At 37.6% G+C, this 16,823-nt stretch overlaps 2 protein-coding genes across 2 annotated transcripts; both read right to left on the bottom strand.

Moving 5' to 3' along the window:
* Positions 1–4,225: 4,225 nt before the first annotated feature.
* LOC124505939 (olfactory receptor 51T1) lies at positions 4,226–5,227 on the bottom strand. Its single transcript, XM_047071986.1, has one exon. It carries the CDS (start codon positions 5,207–5,209, stop codon positions 4,226–4,228), a length of 984 nt encoding a protein of 327 aa, XP_046927942.1. The 5' UTR covers positions 5,210–5,227.
* Positions 5,228–13,028: 7,801 nt separating this feature from the next.
* On the bottom strand, positions 13,029–13,979 carry LOC124506446 (olfactory receptor 51H1-like). The gene has a single exon (XM_047072514.1). It carries the CDS (start codon positions 13,977–13,979, stop codon positions 13,029–13,031), a length of 951 nt encoding a protein of 316 aa, XP_046928470.1.
* Positions 13,980–16,823: the final 2,844 nt, after the last annotated feature.

The following is a 16,823-nucleotide window of genomic DNA, read 5'->3' as shown; positions in this document are numbered from 1 at the left end:
GCTGACCCATTCTGGATGCCCATAGTTTAACCAAGAAAGGGAGGGACAAACTTTTGGGCTTCCTCCCAGATTGTTTTCAGTTATGTTATTAATTCACCTGTCTGTCTTACTTCAATTTTGTTTCCTTAAAGAAACTGTATACATTAAATTTATTATCATATCTCCAGACTTGTACGCTGTATATAATGACATCTGGATAGCAGTCTGACACATTTCTCAACTTTGAGAAAAGAAGCACACATGCACACACACACACACATACACACACACAAACCTTTGAACAGTCAGAATATGATGATAAATTGTAAGCACACAGAACATCTAGAATGATAGAAACACTATTGCCAAATGAATGAGATGTAACTATAAATTTTAAGTCAAAGAAGTTGCCCTGAAAAATAGTTCATGTCCTGTTTAGCCACAAGAAAAAATAAACAGGTTGTCATGAAAGAAACAAGAAGAATATTATCCTCCATTTTTTTAGTATTTGCCCTCAAATAAGAAACTCAGATCTTTACAAAACAGAAACTGCTCAAGTCATAACATGTCAATAATGTTTATCTGGATCATAAGAGTGAATAGGCTAACATCTGTTTTCCTCAATTATAATATAGGCTCAATGTATTTCCAATCAAGCTTCCAGGAACATTTCACTGAGAGTGTAGCAAAATAATTCTAAAAAAAGTTTTACAAATGTCAACTGGAAAATATAAGATAAGAACAAATAGAAAGTGTAATAAAGTTTCATATGATAGCAACATTTATTAAACAGCTATAAAATTGCATGCAGTTTGCTCAACAAATCAATGGGAAGGACAACGAAAGAATAAACACTTCAACATGCTCTAAATGATATGAAAGTAATATATAATTAAGGAATATCAGAACCTTATTGAAAATAGGTTATTCAAATAATAGTGGTAGAAAAAATTACAACCTATTTAAAAAACCATAATTGTGTGTGATCCTTTATTACACACAAAAATAAACTAAAGTAAACTGGGAATTAAGTACAAATATGTTTTTTTCAAGTTTTTATTTAAATTCCAGTTAGTTAACATACGGTATAATTCAGTGTTCACCAGGCACCAAACACTGGGTTATATACTTACTTGTATTAACACAATTAACTTTTGTAAGAACATGGGAAGGTAGATTTTATTAATTCCTCCTGTTTTGTGGACTTAGAAGCTAAAGCTTTGAGAAGTTAAACAAGTTTTCCAAAAATACAGAACTATAAAGTGTTAGGAGCTTAAATCTAAACCCATTTCCAGAGCCTACAACCTCATGCACTACAGCAGACCAACTATTATTTTATCTCCTTATAAATTTAATAATTCACATTCTAGGAATAGAAGAACACAATCAGAGGGGTGATCAAATATTTATTTCTAATATATATCAAGGATTATTGTCTATGATAAAAATACTGTAAACTACTGAAATGTTAAACATAAACCATGATACACAAATAATATTAAGTATTATTCACCTATGCAACACAGAATCAACAACTAAGTGGCCTAAGTGGCATTTGTTAAGCACTGTATTAGATGATAAGGATTAAATGAAACTTACATTTATGCTATCAAGGGGTTTACAGTCTGGTGGTGGGGAGAACAGTAAATAAAAATTTAAATCCACGGAGTAAAGTATGATAAGTTTAAGCACACATATAAGAAAGCAAATAAAAGAATAAAAGACTGGTAACTTGACCATTATAGTGGAGAATCAAATGAGAGAGCTTCCTAGGGGAAGTAAAGTCTAATATAAAAATGTAATATATGATTAACAGAAAATGATAAATAATTTCAAGCAAATAGGATATACATCTGAGTATACACTACTATCCTAGTTAATAAATGTATCTGTATGTACACATATGTTGGTTTATTAAAAAAAGATAGTTATATATCATAAAATTCCTCATTAGTAGGATTGCGGGTGATTTTTGTTACCTTTTTAATCACAAAATTTTAATTGTATATAGTACACATATGTGTGTATAATTATATGTACTTACATACATACAAGATATAATTAGAACAATCCCCAAATTATTAAACACATCCTTTGAAGTAACAACAAAACACATTCATGTCCTATTAACAACTGCTATGGGGAATAAAAAACACTGATAAAAGTGTTTTTGGTATTGAGCAGGTGAGTTACATTTTAAGCCAGATATGAAAAGCACATTTGGAATAATAAAAGATTAACAGACATGCAGTAGACTGCCTTAAATATTGGCCATCATAAAACTGGAAGAATGCTTGCACATTTCTACAATTGTTTACCTAAAACTCTTGCAATTCAGAATTTCTTATACTCTAAACATCTCTACAACCCTGGAGGCATTACCCTGTATTCAAGCACAGCTATATTTCTGAGGTGAAATGTGTAGATATTCACTCAATGTAGAATAAATAATGACCATAAATACATTCATACCTGTTTATGCTAGCTTTTGCTGCCAATAAGTTTTGGCTCCAAACTTAGGAAAAAAATTTTAAAGTGTTTTTCCAGATGTTATAAAATTCAGGAATTGTAAATGGAGTTGGGGATCTAAGAACAAAAACTTTTAGAAAGGTCTGTAAGGAAGCAATTAAGGAGCCATTGGTATTTGTAAGAACTGATGAGGAAAAGTCTGGATAGTTAGAGTAGGGTGTGCTCTGGCATGTCTACTCTGCCACAGGTTGATTCCAGGATCAGAGACTGGTGTCTCTTGGTTTGGGCAAAGCAGTCACAAAATTGTCAGTGTTTGAGCAGAACAGAAAGCCAAGGCAAACACACAAGAGTTTGGAAGCGGTATTCCTTGTCTGCCAGGAGTAGGAAGGTGATGTAAGGAGAGGAGACAGGTGGCTCAGATCAGAATTTCTGCTTGGTCTCCTGTACTCAGACATGAATTATCCTGAGTGGAAGAGAGTTTCATAACTTTGTATGTAAAAAAAACCAAAAAACAAAAACAAAAACAAAAAAAACTTAGGAGAATTCCCCCAACATCCTATCAACTCTATAGTGAGGTTCCTTCTCTTTTATTATTACTATTATTATTGTTGTTGTTGTTGTTGTTGTTATTGTTATTATTATTATTGTTAATCTTTATTTATTTTTGAGAGAGAAGAGACAGAGTGAAAGTAGTGGAGGAACAAAGAGAGAGGGAGACACAGAATCCAAAGTAGGCTCCAGGCTCTGAGCTGTCAGCACAGAGCTGGACACAGGGCTCGAATTCACCAACTGTGAGTTCATGACCTGAGCTGAAGTCTGGTGCTTCACTGACTGAGCCACCCAAGCACCCCAGGTTACCTCTTGACCAAATAAGCATTGTTAAGCAAGGTATTCTAAAGATTTCCTACTAAGCATCAAAGTCACTGTGCAATTCTACAATGACAAGTACACCAAAAAGTCCAGGAGCCCAACAGCTAGGTAAAAACTTAACCACCCATGAAACAAGGGCAAATAGAAAAAAAGTACTGTCCTGAAGCCCAGCAGACACAGAAGAGGTGCTTCAGAGTGAGAATCAGAACTGTATTAGAATATATAGGCAATGGGAAAAATAATGAAGAGTGATACGTAACTTTAGATATTGGACTCATTGGAGGTATAACAAATAGCAATTAGTTCAGTGACAATTTCACGTTTGCTGAGGAGATAAAGGATTCAAGAAAAGATAGAGGTTCAGGGAGTGCATCTGCAAGGAGACGGGGCTCCCTAGAAGTGACTTTAGGAACTGAAATCAGTGTGTAAGAGTTTCCTAGAGTTTTAAATTACAACTTGCAATGTGCGTGTTTTTGCACACACATGTAACTCTTTCACTTACCACCTCAAGGAAAAAAAAAAATCTCTGATACCCCCTGGGAAATCTTACCACAGAAATAAATGACTTTTTGGCAGCTGAACACAGACATAAAATTATATATATTAATTTTTGGTCTAAGAATTACCGTTTTTAGGCAGATAATTAAATTGTTCAACCAGAATAAAATGATATTATTGTGCTTTTAATGTGCACAGGAGTTCCACATAATTATTTTAAATGTTTGAGGGACATATACACAATTAATTTGGTTTTGAATGGTAGTTTTTTTTTTTAACTTTTGATAAGCTTAGGGGAAAAGTATTCTCTTTCTGCTCCTATGATTTAAGTGAAACTGCTTCAGTAACTAAAATGCCTGGTGGCACAGACCTAGATCCTTTTATTGCTCAAATATAACTTCTCTCTACTTCAACCCCAGGGTCCTCTATGACTCCTCACACTGGGGCCCTGTGAACCCTTAAAGTGGAGCAGCTGGAGCATAGCCTGGCGGATGGTCTTGGTCTTCAAGCTGTAAATGACAGGGTTCAGTACAGGTGGTAAGAACAAATAAACATTGGCCAAAATGCTACAGACCACTTTTGGGGTGGAGCTGAAAAGGCGGTGTGTAAAGGACAGGCTGATCATTGGCACATAGAAAACAGTGACAGCACAGATGTGACAGACACAAGTGCTGAGAGCTTTTTGTTGTTTCTTAGGGGCCACGATACTCAAGACGGTTCGGAGAATCAGAACGTAGGAGAAAAGAATGAACAGTAAGTCAGTGCCAGTCAGGTAGAGCTGAAGAAACATGCCCAAAAAATTGCTGATCCAGGGGTTGGAATATGTGTATTTAATCATATCTGGATGGTAGCAAAATGGGTGGGAAAGCTCTTGGCCTCCGTGAAAAGATACTCTCGTCAAGGCTAGAATCATGGGAAAGATTAAAATTACTTGCCGTATGCAGATGACCAGTCCAATCACCAAGATTATCATGTCTGTGAAGACAATAGCATACTTCAGTGGGTTACAGATAGCCATGAAGCGGTCAAAGGCCATGGCTACCAGCACTGAAGACTCCAGGAAGGAGAAGCCATGTACAAAGAACATTTGAATGAGGCAAGCTTTCAAGCTAATCTCCCGGGCATGAAACCAGAGAACCCCAAGAACAGTGGGAAGGGTTGAGATGGTCAGACATAGATCAACAGCTGACAGCATGGCGAGGAAATAGTACATGGGCTTGTGAAGACTCCTCTCAACAATGATGACGAACAGAATCGTGCTGTTTCCCAAGAGGGCAATGGCATAGAGACAGCAGACAGGAATAGAGATCCAGACATGTGCAAGTTCCAAACCAGGAAATGCAGTGAGTAGGAAGTTTGAGGGAGATGATGTAGTGTTATTGAAAATCACCATGGTGGGTTGAGAACACACCCTGAAAAGAGAAATAACAATCGTAGTGTTTGTCCTATTGGTCCTTTTTTCAAGTTCTCTAGTATAAACTGTTCCCAAATTACACAGTTGTTTTTCTGTATTCAAAATCCTCCATCTAAATATGCCACCTATTGCATAATTCTACAGTATATTGACTTTGTCTTGTCAGAAACTGGCCCCAGTTTTCTTTCTCTGTCTTCTCCCAGTTATAACCATCAGTCTCTCTAGGCTCATCCCCACCCTACTGCTCAGACTAGTCCTAAAGCTGGAAGTGGGAAATGCATATAGGCTTATGTCATACACAAGCACACACACCAACACAGTGACAACTGATGGGTCTTTGCATTAAGTGCCCAAGCAGTATAGTTGCTCAAGAAATAGTAGACAAGCACACAAGAGCCACTGGGCACCTGTGATGGCATACTCCATGATTTTCTTGCTGGAAGCTGGTCTGGGATATTGTATCCAAAGGTATTCTTGTACCTCTATTAGCCAGCCTCTTCTAGTAGACTCTATTAGAAGTCTCCTTTTGGTATCTGGGTTTCTTTGTTCCTTTTCCTATAGTGGGATGGTTTCTATAATTTGTCCCTTCCCACTCCATATATATATGGAACTTGGATTTATCTTATGTTCTAATTCTGTATCTCTGCATACTTTTCCAGGGTATTGAAATAAGTAGGTCTTATCCTCCTTTTCTCCATCTTACACCTTGGGATACTTGTTTCTACTCCTTCCCATGGATAGTTAGCATGTGACTCCGAACCAAGTCATTGTGAGTAGACTGCTCTAATGAATCCTGTGAAAATTCCAAACAGTATTCTGGAATACATGATTTCAGGTGTCCTAATCTAGATATAGCAGGTACGCGTAGACAAAACATCCATATAAAAGTCATGAGAAAGGACACCTGGGTGGCTCAGTTGGTTAAGCATTTAACTCTCCATTTTGGCTCAGGTCATGATCTCACAGTTTATGAGATGGAGCCCCATATTGAGCTGTGTGCTCACAGTTTGTAGCCTGCTTAGGATTATCTCTCTCCCTTTCTCTGCCCCTCCCCCATTCTCTCTGTCTCTGTCTCTCTCTCTCTCTCTCTCTCTCAAAATAAATAAACTAAAAATAAGTCATGGGAAGCACTCAGCAACATGTGATGAATGACTTTGTAAAAAGCATGGATGGGATGGAAGTAGAGATTAATAACTAAACGGGAATCACTCTGAGACATGGAAAACTGAAGTGACATCACAAATTGGAATATAAAGTAGTTCACTGAGTGAGAAAGTGCATAGAATGGCAGCTGTATAGAAAACAGAGATGGTGTCATATTTTTTTTAAAAAAAATTTTTTTTCAACGTTTATTTATTTTTGGGACAGAGAGAGACAGAGCATGAACGGGCGAGGGGCAGAGAGAGAGGGAGACACAGAATCGGAAACAGGCTCCAGGCTCCGAGCCATCAGCCCAGAGCCTGATGCGGGGCTCGAACTCACGGACTGCGAGATCGTGACCTGGCTGAAGTCGGACGCTTAACCGACTGCGCCACCCAGGCGCCCCAGAGATGGTGTCATATTTAAGATGACTGTTGCAATTCTATTTAGGGTGTGTTCATTGATATCATCATTGCTGGTGTCATCATTGCTGATTTTAAAATTTGTACCTAGAGTATTTACTCATCAACAAAGAGCTAACAGGGACGCCTGGGTGGATCAGCCAATTAAGCATTGGACTTTGACTCAGGTCAGGAGCTCACAGTTCATGAGTTCGAGCCCCACATTGGACTCTGTACTGACCATGTGGAGCCTGCTTGGAGTTCTTTCTTCTCTCCTCTTTCTCTGATCCTCACCCACTTGCATTCTTTCTCTCAAAATAAATGAATGAACTCAAAAAAGAAAGATGGTAAATTCCAAAAAAACAAAAACAAAACAAAACAAACAAACAAACAAAAAAAAACAAAGAGCTAACAAAGAATAATATACTCATTTCAGGTGTTGTGTGGATCTGGCCAGCCATAAGTATTGTTATTTTTCAGTAATCTAGGTTTTCTGTCTTGTATCTGAGTGGATGCAAGAAATTTGCTAGTATCAGGCCCTGTGAGTTGTTACATAAACATAAATATAAGAGGTTGTTCCTTATTTTCTCCCCCTCCTCCAGTCTACTGAAGATATTGATAGAAATAATCACTTGTTACTCCAAAGGAAAAAAAAAAGATGAATTGCTTTTTCTGGTATAATATTTAATATTGTTATATTATACATGTTTGGAAAAAAACATTAAGAATTAGGAAAATTAATGCCAAATGAGATATAGATTACAAACGTGTTGTATCATGTCAACCATTTAGACTCTAAATGACTATTTCAATGTCAGTTACTGCTGATGGCCAGGGAAACAGAAATGAATAAAGAATATTTTTTGCATTCAAAACTCACTCAACTCAGAGGAATGAATAGTGTGAGAAGCCAAGGCACAATATTATTGAAGAGTTATTACCACATGGGGACACAAGAGGAGAGTAGCCAGATAGGAAAGCAAAAGGCTATGATATTTCTGTTTTATTCTTCTCAACCTGATGAACACACACATTAAAAGTGATTCTCTAACCAACAATCACTGTGTCATCACTGGTGAATTCATATGAGGGAACTTCAAGGTTGAGAGGTGCAGGACCCTTCCTGATCCAGTCAGAAGTATCATAGTGTGACTCATGGCAAGAGAGGTTAGGGATCTGGACTTGAGTCCCAGGCTCCTTTCAAGCAGGCCTTCTGTACTTAAGTTGGTTGATTTGAAATATTTAAGAATTGCTAATAATGTATTTGCAAACAACAATGTGAAGTAAATTGAATTTAATGTTAAATGCTTTCAATCATTTACCTAAAACGCCACTGTTAAACATTAAAAAAAAAGAGTGACTTTCTTCCATGATAACCATCCAAGAAACTCTCTGCAACACCAAATCACTCAATCTATTGACTCTTCTTCAATAGTACTTTACATGTGGTTTTTATAGCACTAAAAGTCTATTTCTTAATCACATTTATTTCTTCCTCTAGAATGCTGGCTCTCTGGGAATATAAAACATATGTATTCATCTTTTTATTTTCTCTAGAGAAAAGCTTGGTGATTGGTACGTGGTAAAGATTCAAATAATTTAATTTAATTAGATGTATTAATGGGTAGATAAAAAAATTACAGATGATAGAGATATGGATAAACACTAGAAAAGAGAAATATAAATTGAGCCTGGAAGTTTTGACGGAAGGATGAGCCAGAGGGAAATCATTTCCCTAGACACCAGGGAAAATATCCTCTCACTGACTGGAAGAAGGAGACTAGGTTAAGAGAAAAGGAGAATTATGATCCTTTGTATATGTCAACATTTACTATCCATCTTGTATATAATTTTATATAAGCCCAGGAAAATGGATGTAGATGTTTTTCTCCTATTTTAAAGAAAGGAAATCAAACTGGCAAGATAAAATAGTGTATCAAAGGTAAAATATGTACTGATTCAAAATTCAAAACAGATTTACTAACTCTAAATTCTATCATTTTTCATTAAACCATAAACCATTTCTAGAAGCTAAGCTCATGAGAGAAGTTGAACAGTTGGGCAGTATGATTTTCTTCTTTTAAAATATAAGAATTGTTTATACTCTGTTGTATATACATATAAATAATTTAGAGGAGTGTTAGAGATGAGAAATCAGTAAAAGAGAGAACAATGTCCTCATGGTTTATTTAAAGAAGTATACTTGTGACATCCATGTATGTTTAGGAATATGTGTAAATATTTATATACTGATATTGTGTGTATCTCTGTGTGCTGGTGTATGTAGAGAGGAGTTTTTGAATTGAAGAGTAACTGAGAGATAAGATTACCATAAATCAGATACCAGTTATTTTCTATTCTTTGAATTGTATCTAATAAAGGACAAAAAGATGACACCAGATGATGTGAGGAAAGGAGGGTAGGAGGAGAGGAGACTATGGCTCATTTTGCTGCTGGAGAACTTGTTTCCTGTGGAATGTAGATATGTGGACAGGGAGTAAAGTCTTCCACCCTAGATCCAGTGAGTTCACACACTCTGGAACTAGTTATAGAATTAAAGTTCAGTGCCTTGATTAATCAAGGTTTTCTCTGCACTTCCCTCTACCCAGAATAGGCTAGAGTTCTCTATTTTCAGTTCCCCATCTAATGGCCAGAAAGAAAGCAGTGTCTACCAATTCATATACAAAAGCCTAGATTCACTGACTTGGATAAGATCCACCCAATTCAGTAACTTAGTGACCCAAAGGTCAACATCCCTGCATCAGTAATGGTAAAAACCAATCCATGTATCCATGGCATCAGTAATGGTAAAACCAGTCCATGTCATTTACCAATCCCAAACCTTCTGGTCATTTTTCAACACTGAAATCTATTCTGTCCACAATGTGGAACCTTCCCTGACAGCTCCAGGCTTTGTTAACCAGAAACTTCCCCTCTGCTGCTAAATCTCTGCACCACTTCATGCTTGGAGCTTTCATTTTATTCTTTTTAATTTTTTTTTTAAGTTTACTTATATTGAGAGAGAGAGAGGGGGTTGAGAGGGACTGAGAGAGGGAGAGAGACAGAATCCCAAGCAGGCTCTGCACTGTCAGCGCAGAACCTGATGTGGGGCTCAAAAGCACAAACAGTAGATCATGACCTGAGCCAAAATCAAGAGTTGGACACCCAACTGACTGAGACACCTGGGTGCTCCTCATTTGATTCTTAATACAGTAAGGAGGCATGGCTGATATTAGAATTATATATGCAGATGTCATCTCCTTTAACCGGAATGTGAGTTCCTTAAAATTTGGGTATTCCTGTTTTTCTTCTCCCAATGCTAGCTAGTAAAGTAGGATCTGGAACAATAGAAAACTTCAATTAGTAAGCTTAATGGTCTTGACCACAGGCAGAGTTCTGAGTCCTATCTCCTTTTCTGTTTATCCTCTTTTCTCTTGTCCTCTGTCTCCCTATCTCAGTTTTATCCAGGCTCCAGTACACCCCTCCATTTCTTCACTCCAGCTTACTTGTAGTTCCTATCATTTATTGCACTTCTCTCTTCCCTCTGTCTCCTAGCATTCCTCATGCTTTAATCCATTTGTCTCCCATCCCTTATTCATTTATGCACTCTTCTTACCTGTTCACATCAGCAGGAAACACCACCAACCTCTCTGGTTCCACCACATAGCAAGGACTAAACAAGCTCCCAAGAGTAGGGGCTTTATAGGAAAATCAGTAGAGTCATTAGGCAACAGAGAGCTGTCTTTATTAGTGAGTGTACTGGATGGAGCAAGAATTATGGGACCCATAAGAATATGTTCCTCTACAACAGCTCAGACACCTCTTCCTGACAGCTTCAAACTCTGCTCCCAGGCCCATGCAATCTCCATTCATCAGGGGTTGTAAGTTAAGTCCTGGCCCTGGGGGCTGACAGTAATGGATATCTTCTAAAACTGACTGCCTGGTTCCAATAATTACAATCATTCCTCCTCACCCTGCCTTAGGCAACAGAGTTTCAGCCAGGGAGGCTCCCTGAGAGTCAGAGTACGATTAAGAGAGTGCAAAAATTCTTTCTTCTGTTCTCTAGTCCAAAATGTACTCTTCCTAATAGGTCTCATTGTCCCCCTGGCAATTCCCATGTCCCTCCTCTTACCCAGGAGCCCCTCCTAAGAAGCCATCCTATTCACTGAGTCACATCTGCAGCCCACCTACCCTTCTTAGTATAATGAAACTAGCACTTGATGAACTCATGATACATGCCAAGAATCGTACTAAACCCTTTAAACACATTATTGTATTTATTCATCATCAAGCTTATGTGTTTAGTATTATTTTCCGTTGTTTCACAGATGAAGAAATTGAATCTCAGAGAGGTTTTGAATAACTTTACCCATCTTAAAGCTAGCAAGTTACAGAGCTGGCATTTAAGTCCATGTCTGTCTTACTCCAAATATTAACCTATATACTATACTGCCTTCTATAGTCAACTGTTTCCACTATATCTTCTGAAAATATGGTTGAAAACACAGTCCTCAATCTATTCATCCTACCTCTGCATAGTAGGCAGTGAATTAATACTTCTGACCATATCTAATAATCATTTACTTTTTATCCTCCTTGAAACATTTTCCTGTCCATATTCTTGTAACTTTATTGGGAACACTGAAGAAAGATATTGATCCCAATGAGTATGTAGAGAGATTAAGAAACTCCATAAAGTTACTTGGTAGGTAATGTTCATATTTATATGTAAACACCACCCCTTTCCACTGGTTCCCATCAGCAAAAATGAATGGCTCTAGAAATTTCAAATGAGACTTACTAATACTAAATGGGACAAAGAGGTTTGGAAGCATGGAATCAATCTTGATAAACTTCAGTTTTCATTCACTTGTTAATTTAAAAAAAATACATGTTGAGCGTCTATCATATATGTTCTGAACTACATTAAGTACTTGGGATAGACTTAAATGAAGTTAAAAGGGTCCCTGTTCTTATGAAGTGTACAGAATAGCAGGGAAGATATACTATTAGTAAGTTATGGTACAGTATGAGAAATTCTTAACATAATTACAGCCATGTCAGAAAAGCTTTCTGGACAAAAATGAAGTGGAAATGAAATTAAAATTTAAAGTATATGTACAGTTTCCTATTCTTCCAGTTCATTGAGGGCACCATTCTCTCATACTCCTCATTTGTTACTTTCATTTTAATATTTTTCTCTCTTGCTTCAATCTGTTGCACATACACACCTTATATTTGTAAAAAATACTCAAAGAACATATAAATAAACACAAAAAGCAAAAGAACAGAAATGTGCTATGTTAAGTGTTGGATACCAAAGTGATTATAATGGAGCAAAAATAATCTGGGAATTTTTCTTTAAAAGATTGTTAATGACATATAATGGAATAGTGTTCAGCAATAAAAAGGAAGAAACAACCAATACATACTACAACATGAATGAATCTCAAATGCATTATGCTAAGAAGCCAGACATGGGAGACTACATACTGCAGGGTCCAAGATACCCTGGAGAAAGGAGAATTATAAGCATGGAGAATAAATCAGTTCTTGCCAGGAGTGAGTGGGTATGGATAGAGGGGTTGACGACAAAGAGGTGGCATGAGGGAATTTTGGAGAGTGATGTGAATTTTCTGTATTTTGGTGTCAGTGGTTGTTACATGATTCTATCCATTTGGCAAAAGTTTATTAAAACCGATAGTAAATTTATTTAGTATTATTTATTTATACATTTATTTTATATAAATGTTCATAAGCTGTGGAGTGATTGGCTGGCTCAGTCAGAAGAGAATGTGACTCTTGATCTCAGGGTTGTGAGTTCAAGCCCCACATGGGGTATAGAGATTACTTAAAGAAATAAAACTTTTCAGAATGTTGGTAAGCTGTTATATACCATTTTAAGAAAGGAAAATGCATATTTTTATCAGGTTACTTAAGATAAATTATTGCTTTCATCAAAACCATTATGCAAGGGCATATGATAACTCATTATATTTGTACTGTTCAATACAGTAGCTACTAGCTACATGTGACCATTTGCATTTATATTTCAATTAATTAAAATTAAATAAAAGTAACAAATTCAGTTCCTTGGTTGTACTATCAAAGTTTCAAATGCTCAATAGCTATGTGTGGCTAGTGGTTATGCATTAAATAACAGAGATTTCCATCACTGCAGGAAATTCTATTGGACAGTACCGCATTGGATACCCTTCCCTGACTTGACTGCATTTGCACAGAACTCATAGATGCCATTAATGGCCAATCTTGTTCCCACAGAATGCTCGGACAATCCGCTGCCGGATCTGCTTGGTCCTAACACTGTACACAACAGGATTGAGCAGAGGAGGGAGCAGCAGGTAGATATTGGCCATAAGTGTGTGTATTATTGGTGACAAATGCTTCCCAAAGCGGTGAATCAGAGTCATGCCAATGAGAGGCACATAGAAGAGCAGTACTGCACAGATATGAGAGAAGCAGGTATTAAGAGCCTTAAGTCTCTCTTCTCTGGAAGCAATGCCCAGTACTTCCTGGAGGATTAGAAAGTAAGAAATCAAAAGGATCAAGGCATCCAGTACAATGGTGAAGATCACAGCCAGCAAACCATAGATGCTATTGACATGGGTGTCAGCACAGGCAAGCCTCATGGCATCCTGATGGAGGCAGTATGCGTGGGAAAGGACATTGGAGCGGCAGAAAGGTAGCCTTTTGATGAGGAAAGGCACAGGGAGCACTACACTCACACTTCGTAGCAGGACTGCTGCTCCAATTTTGATGATGACTCCATGAGTGAGAATGGTAGCATAGCGCAAAGGGAAGCGAATAGCCACAAAGCGATCAAATGCCATGGCGACCAGAACACCTGATTCCACTCCTCCAAAGTTGTGGATAAAGAACATCTGAGTGATGCAGACATCAAGGGTTACTGAGCGCCAGTCAAACAAGTGAACACTTATCATGGTGGGCATGGAAGACAATGAAAGGCTAAGGTCAGTGGCAGCTAGCATAGCCAGAAAATAATACATGGGTTCATGGAGACTTCGCTCAACCTTTATGACAACAAGGATAATGAAATTACCTAGGAATGTGGTACTGTAAAGAAGGCAGAGGGGCAAGGCCATCCAGAAGTCTTTCTCTGGCATTCCTGGAATCCCAATCAGGGTAAAGGTCTGATGGTTATGAATAGTTTGGTTGAACAGTGACATAGTGGAACGAAGGTCTGCACAAAAACAGAAGAACTCATTAAGTCAAACAGCTTCAATTAGAATCAGTAGCAATAAGTATTGAGATGGTAGCCATAAGAGGGAGTGACTTAAATATTATTCTAATACGCTCATGTATTAGTATCACATTAGTATTCTGTATCACAGTCTGATACAGAAATTGATGGTCCTACTCCATGAGGCAATAATTCCTATTAGTGATCATCATATGCTAAAATACTTAGGAGAAAGGAAAAGAAAAACTTCAACCAACACCTGCACCCAATAGGAATATAATTCATCTGGAAACATCAAGGAGTTAGCTGACTTGCTTCTTTGCTAAGGAAGAATTTTATATTGTACATTCACGTGGGTAATGAACCAAACAGGTAATGTTAGCAAGCACAAATGTGACCTAATGGCTGTTCATAAACACGGACATGCAGATGTGTGTATATGTGTGTGTATCTTAATTGTGATCTTAAATTGTTGTAATTTACACATAATGCTCTTTGGGACCTAATTTTTCTACATGCATGATATGGGACAGAGAATGAAAGGTACTCTTTAAGTACCTTTAAAGTACTCTTTAAAGCTCTGCCCTTCTGCATTCCTGGGAGTCTGTGGGTACTAAAAGGACTGAGCTTGCAGCAGATGATGGAAGGAGAAGTTACTCTGGCTGCCAAAGAACTTTAGAAAGACCCACTATGGTAGACAGAATAGGGGTCTCCCAGGATGTGCATATCCTAATTCTTGAAATGTGTGAATATGTTAGCTTGCATGGCAAAAGAGACTTCACAGATGTTATTAACGTTAAGGATCTCAAGATGTGGAGATTATCCTGGATTACCAAAGTAGGCCACATCTAATCATATGAGTCCTTAAACAAGAAATTTTCCCAGCTGCAGAGAACCAGAGAGATAGCAGCATGAGAAAGACTCAGCTCAACTGGTGAAGATGAAGGAAGGGGACCAAGAGCCAAGAAATGTGGGTAGCCTCTAGAAGCTGGAAAGGCAATGGAACAGAATTTTCCTTAGAGTCTTCAGAAAGGGAGGCAGACTTGCTGACACCTTGATTTTAGACCAGTCTTCTGGGACTTCTGAATTTAAGAACTGTAAGATAGTAACTATGTATATTATAAGCCACTACATTGTGGTAATGTGTTATGGAATAAGTAGAAAACTAATATTCAGAGAAGCCAAAGAAGAGTTGCTTTAGCTCCTTTTCAGAAACTTTTCAACTCTTCCCATTCAGTCTCATTTACTCACGACTTTTTTCTTTGGTAAAAAATGAAATGAATGAGGGGCGCTTGGGTGGCTCAGTTGGTTAAGTGTCCGGCTTCAGCTCAGGTCATAATTTCACGGTTTGTGAGTTCGAGCCCCACATCGGGCTCTGTGCTGACAGCTCAGAGCCTGGAGCCTGCTTCAGATTCTGTGTCTCCCTCTCTCTCTGCCCCTCCCCCACTCTCTCTCTCTCTCTCTTTCTCTCAAAAATCAATAAACATTTAAAAAAATCTCTAGAAATGAAATGAATGAAATGAAATTAATTCCACACATGGAGAAGTCCCAAAAGACAAAGTTCAAACATTGGTCAGATTGGTGAAGTCACTGTTCCCGGTGTTAAAAATTCAACTGGACTTAAGTTTCCCTGGGCCTCCATAAAGACTTCTCCTTCTCTGCCCATATTTCTATGTGGCTGTTCTATAAACTCCACCTTGAGTTACCAGTAACTATATTTCCCACTCTGAGTAAAGCCTACATGGATCTATGGGCTATTCTAGACATTAATGCCTAGCACTTGCATTGACAAAGATCAATATGAAAATTTTGGTGCCACACAGCTCTCTTCTATTTCAATTATTTGCTATTATCTTCAGGAAAACATATCCAAATGTGCAGCTGAACTAATCACTTTTTGGGCCAGTGTAGCCACAACTAATAAGAGTTTAGAATTAAAAGAAAGAGTAGTACTATCGTGGCTCTTAATGTTTTTTGAGTTATAACCCTATGAGAATCTCATAAAGAGTCTCCCAAATAAGAATGTTCACACACACACACACACACACACACACATGCGCGCACAAAGTTGTGTATAAAAACTAAGTGAATTCATACATTATTGAAGCCCATCTCAAGACTCACATTAGAGAAAATGGAATAGGAACCTGGGGTCACAAAAAGGAGAAAAGTTACTAGACAAAGCGCAAGGGGCAAAGAGCTCTGGTTTCTTGGGCATGAATAGAGGTAGAATAGAGTTACTCCAAGTTTCCTGTAAGTCAATAGTTTAGTTCTACACCGTCTAATATTGTAGCCACTAGACATCTGTGCCTATTTACATTTAAATTCATTGAATTAAATTAAGTATCAGTACCTTAGTTGTACTAGCCATGTTTCAAGTGTTCAATAACTACATAAGGTTAGTGGCCATTGAACTGTGTCATATGGACACAGAAAATTTCCATCATTGTAGAAATTTCTATTGGAATTTGGAAAATTGGTCCAGCAGAATACAGATTTAAAGGATCCCAACATTCTGGCTGACATCTTGAGAACTCTTAGATCCACTTGGTTTTGTGGGTCTTTTACCTATATACTGCATAACTTGTGTCTCATTATATATTTTTCTCTTTGTCTCTTTTCTGGAAATTTAACTAAGAAAATAGTTTTAAAACTAAAAAACCCTGGAGATAGATAACCTGGGTTTGAATCCTGGTTCTATGACCTTGGACAAGTTACTTAATCTCTGTGCTTCATTCCTTACCTCTTTAGTATATGTGCTGCCGAAGCGAGCACTCATTCCTTACCTCTTTAAAATGAAAATGAAAATAATAGTACCTACCATGGGATA

This window comes from Lynx rufus, unplaced genomic scaffold (assembly GCF_022079265.1).
Source record: "Lynx rufus isolate CCGP_SWC_20201006 ecotype Redwood Valley unplaced genomic scaffold, mLynRuf1.p SCAF_9, whole genome shotgun sequence".
In the NCBI taxonomy this organism is placed as follows: domain Eukaryota; kingdom Metazoa; phylum Chordata; class Mammalia; order Carnivora; family Felidae; genus Lynx; species Lynx rufus.
This window is presented reverse-complemented; position numbering and strand designations above follow the sequence as displayed.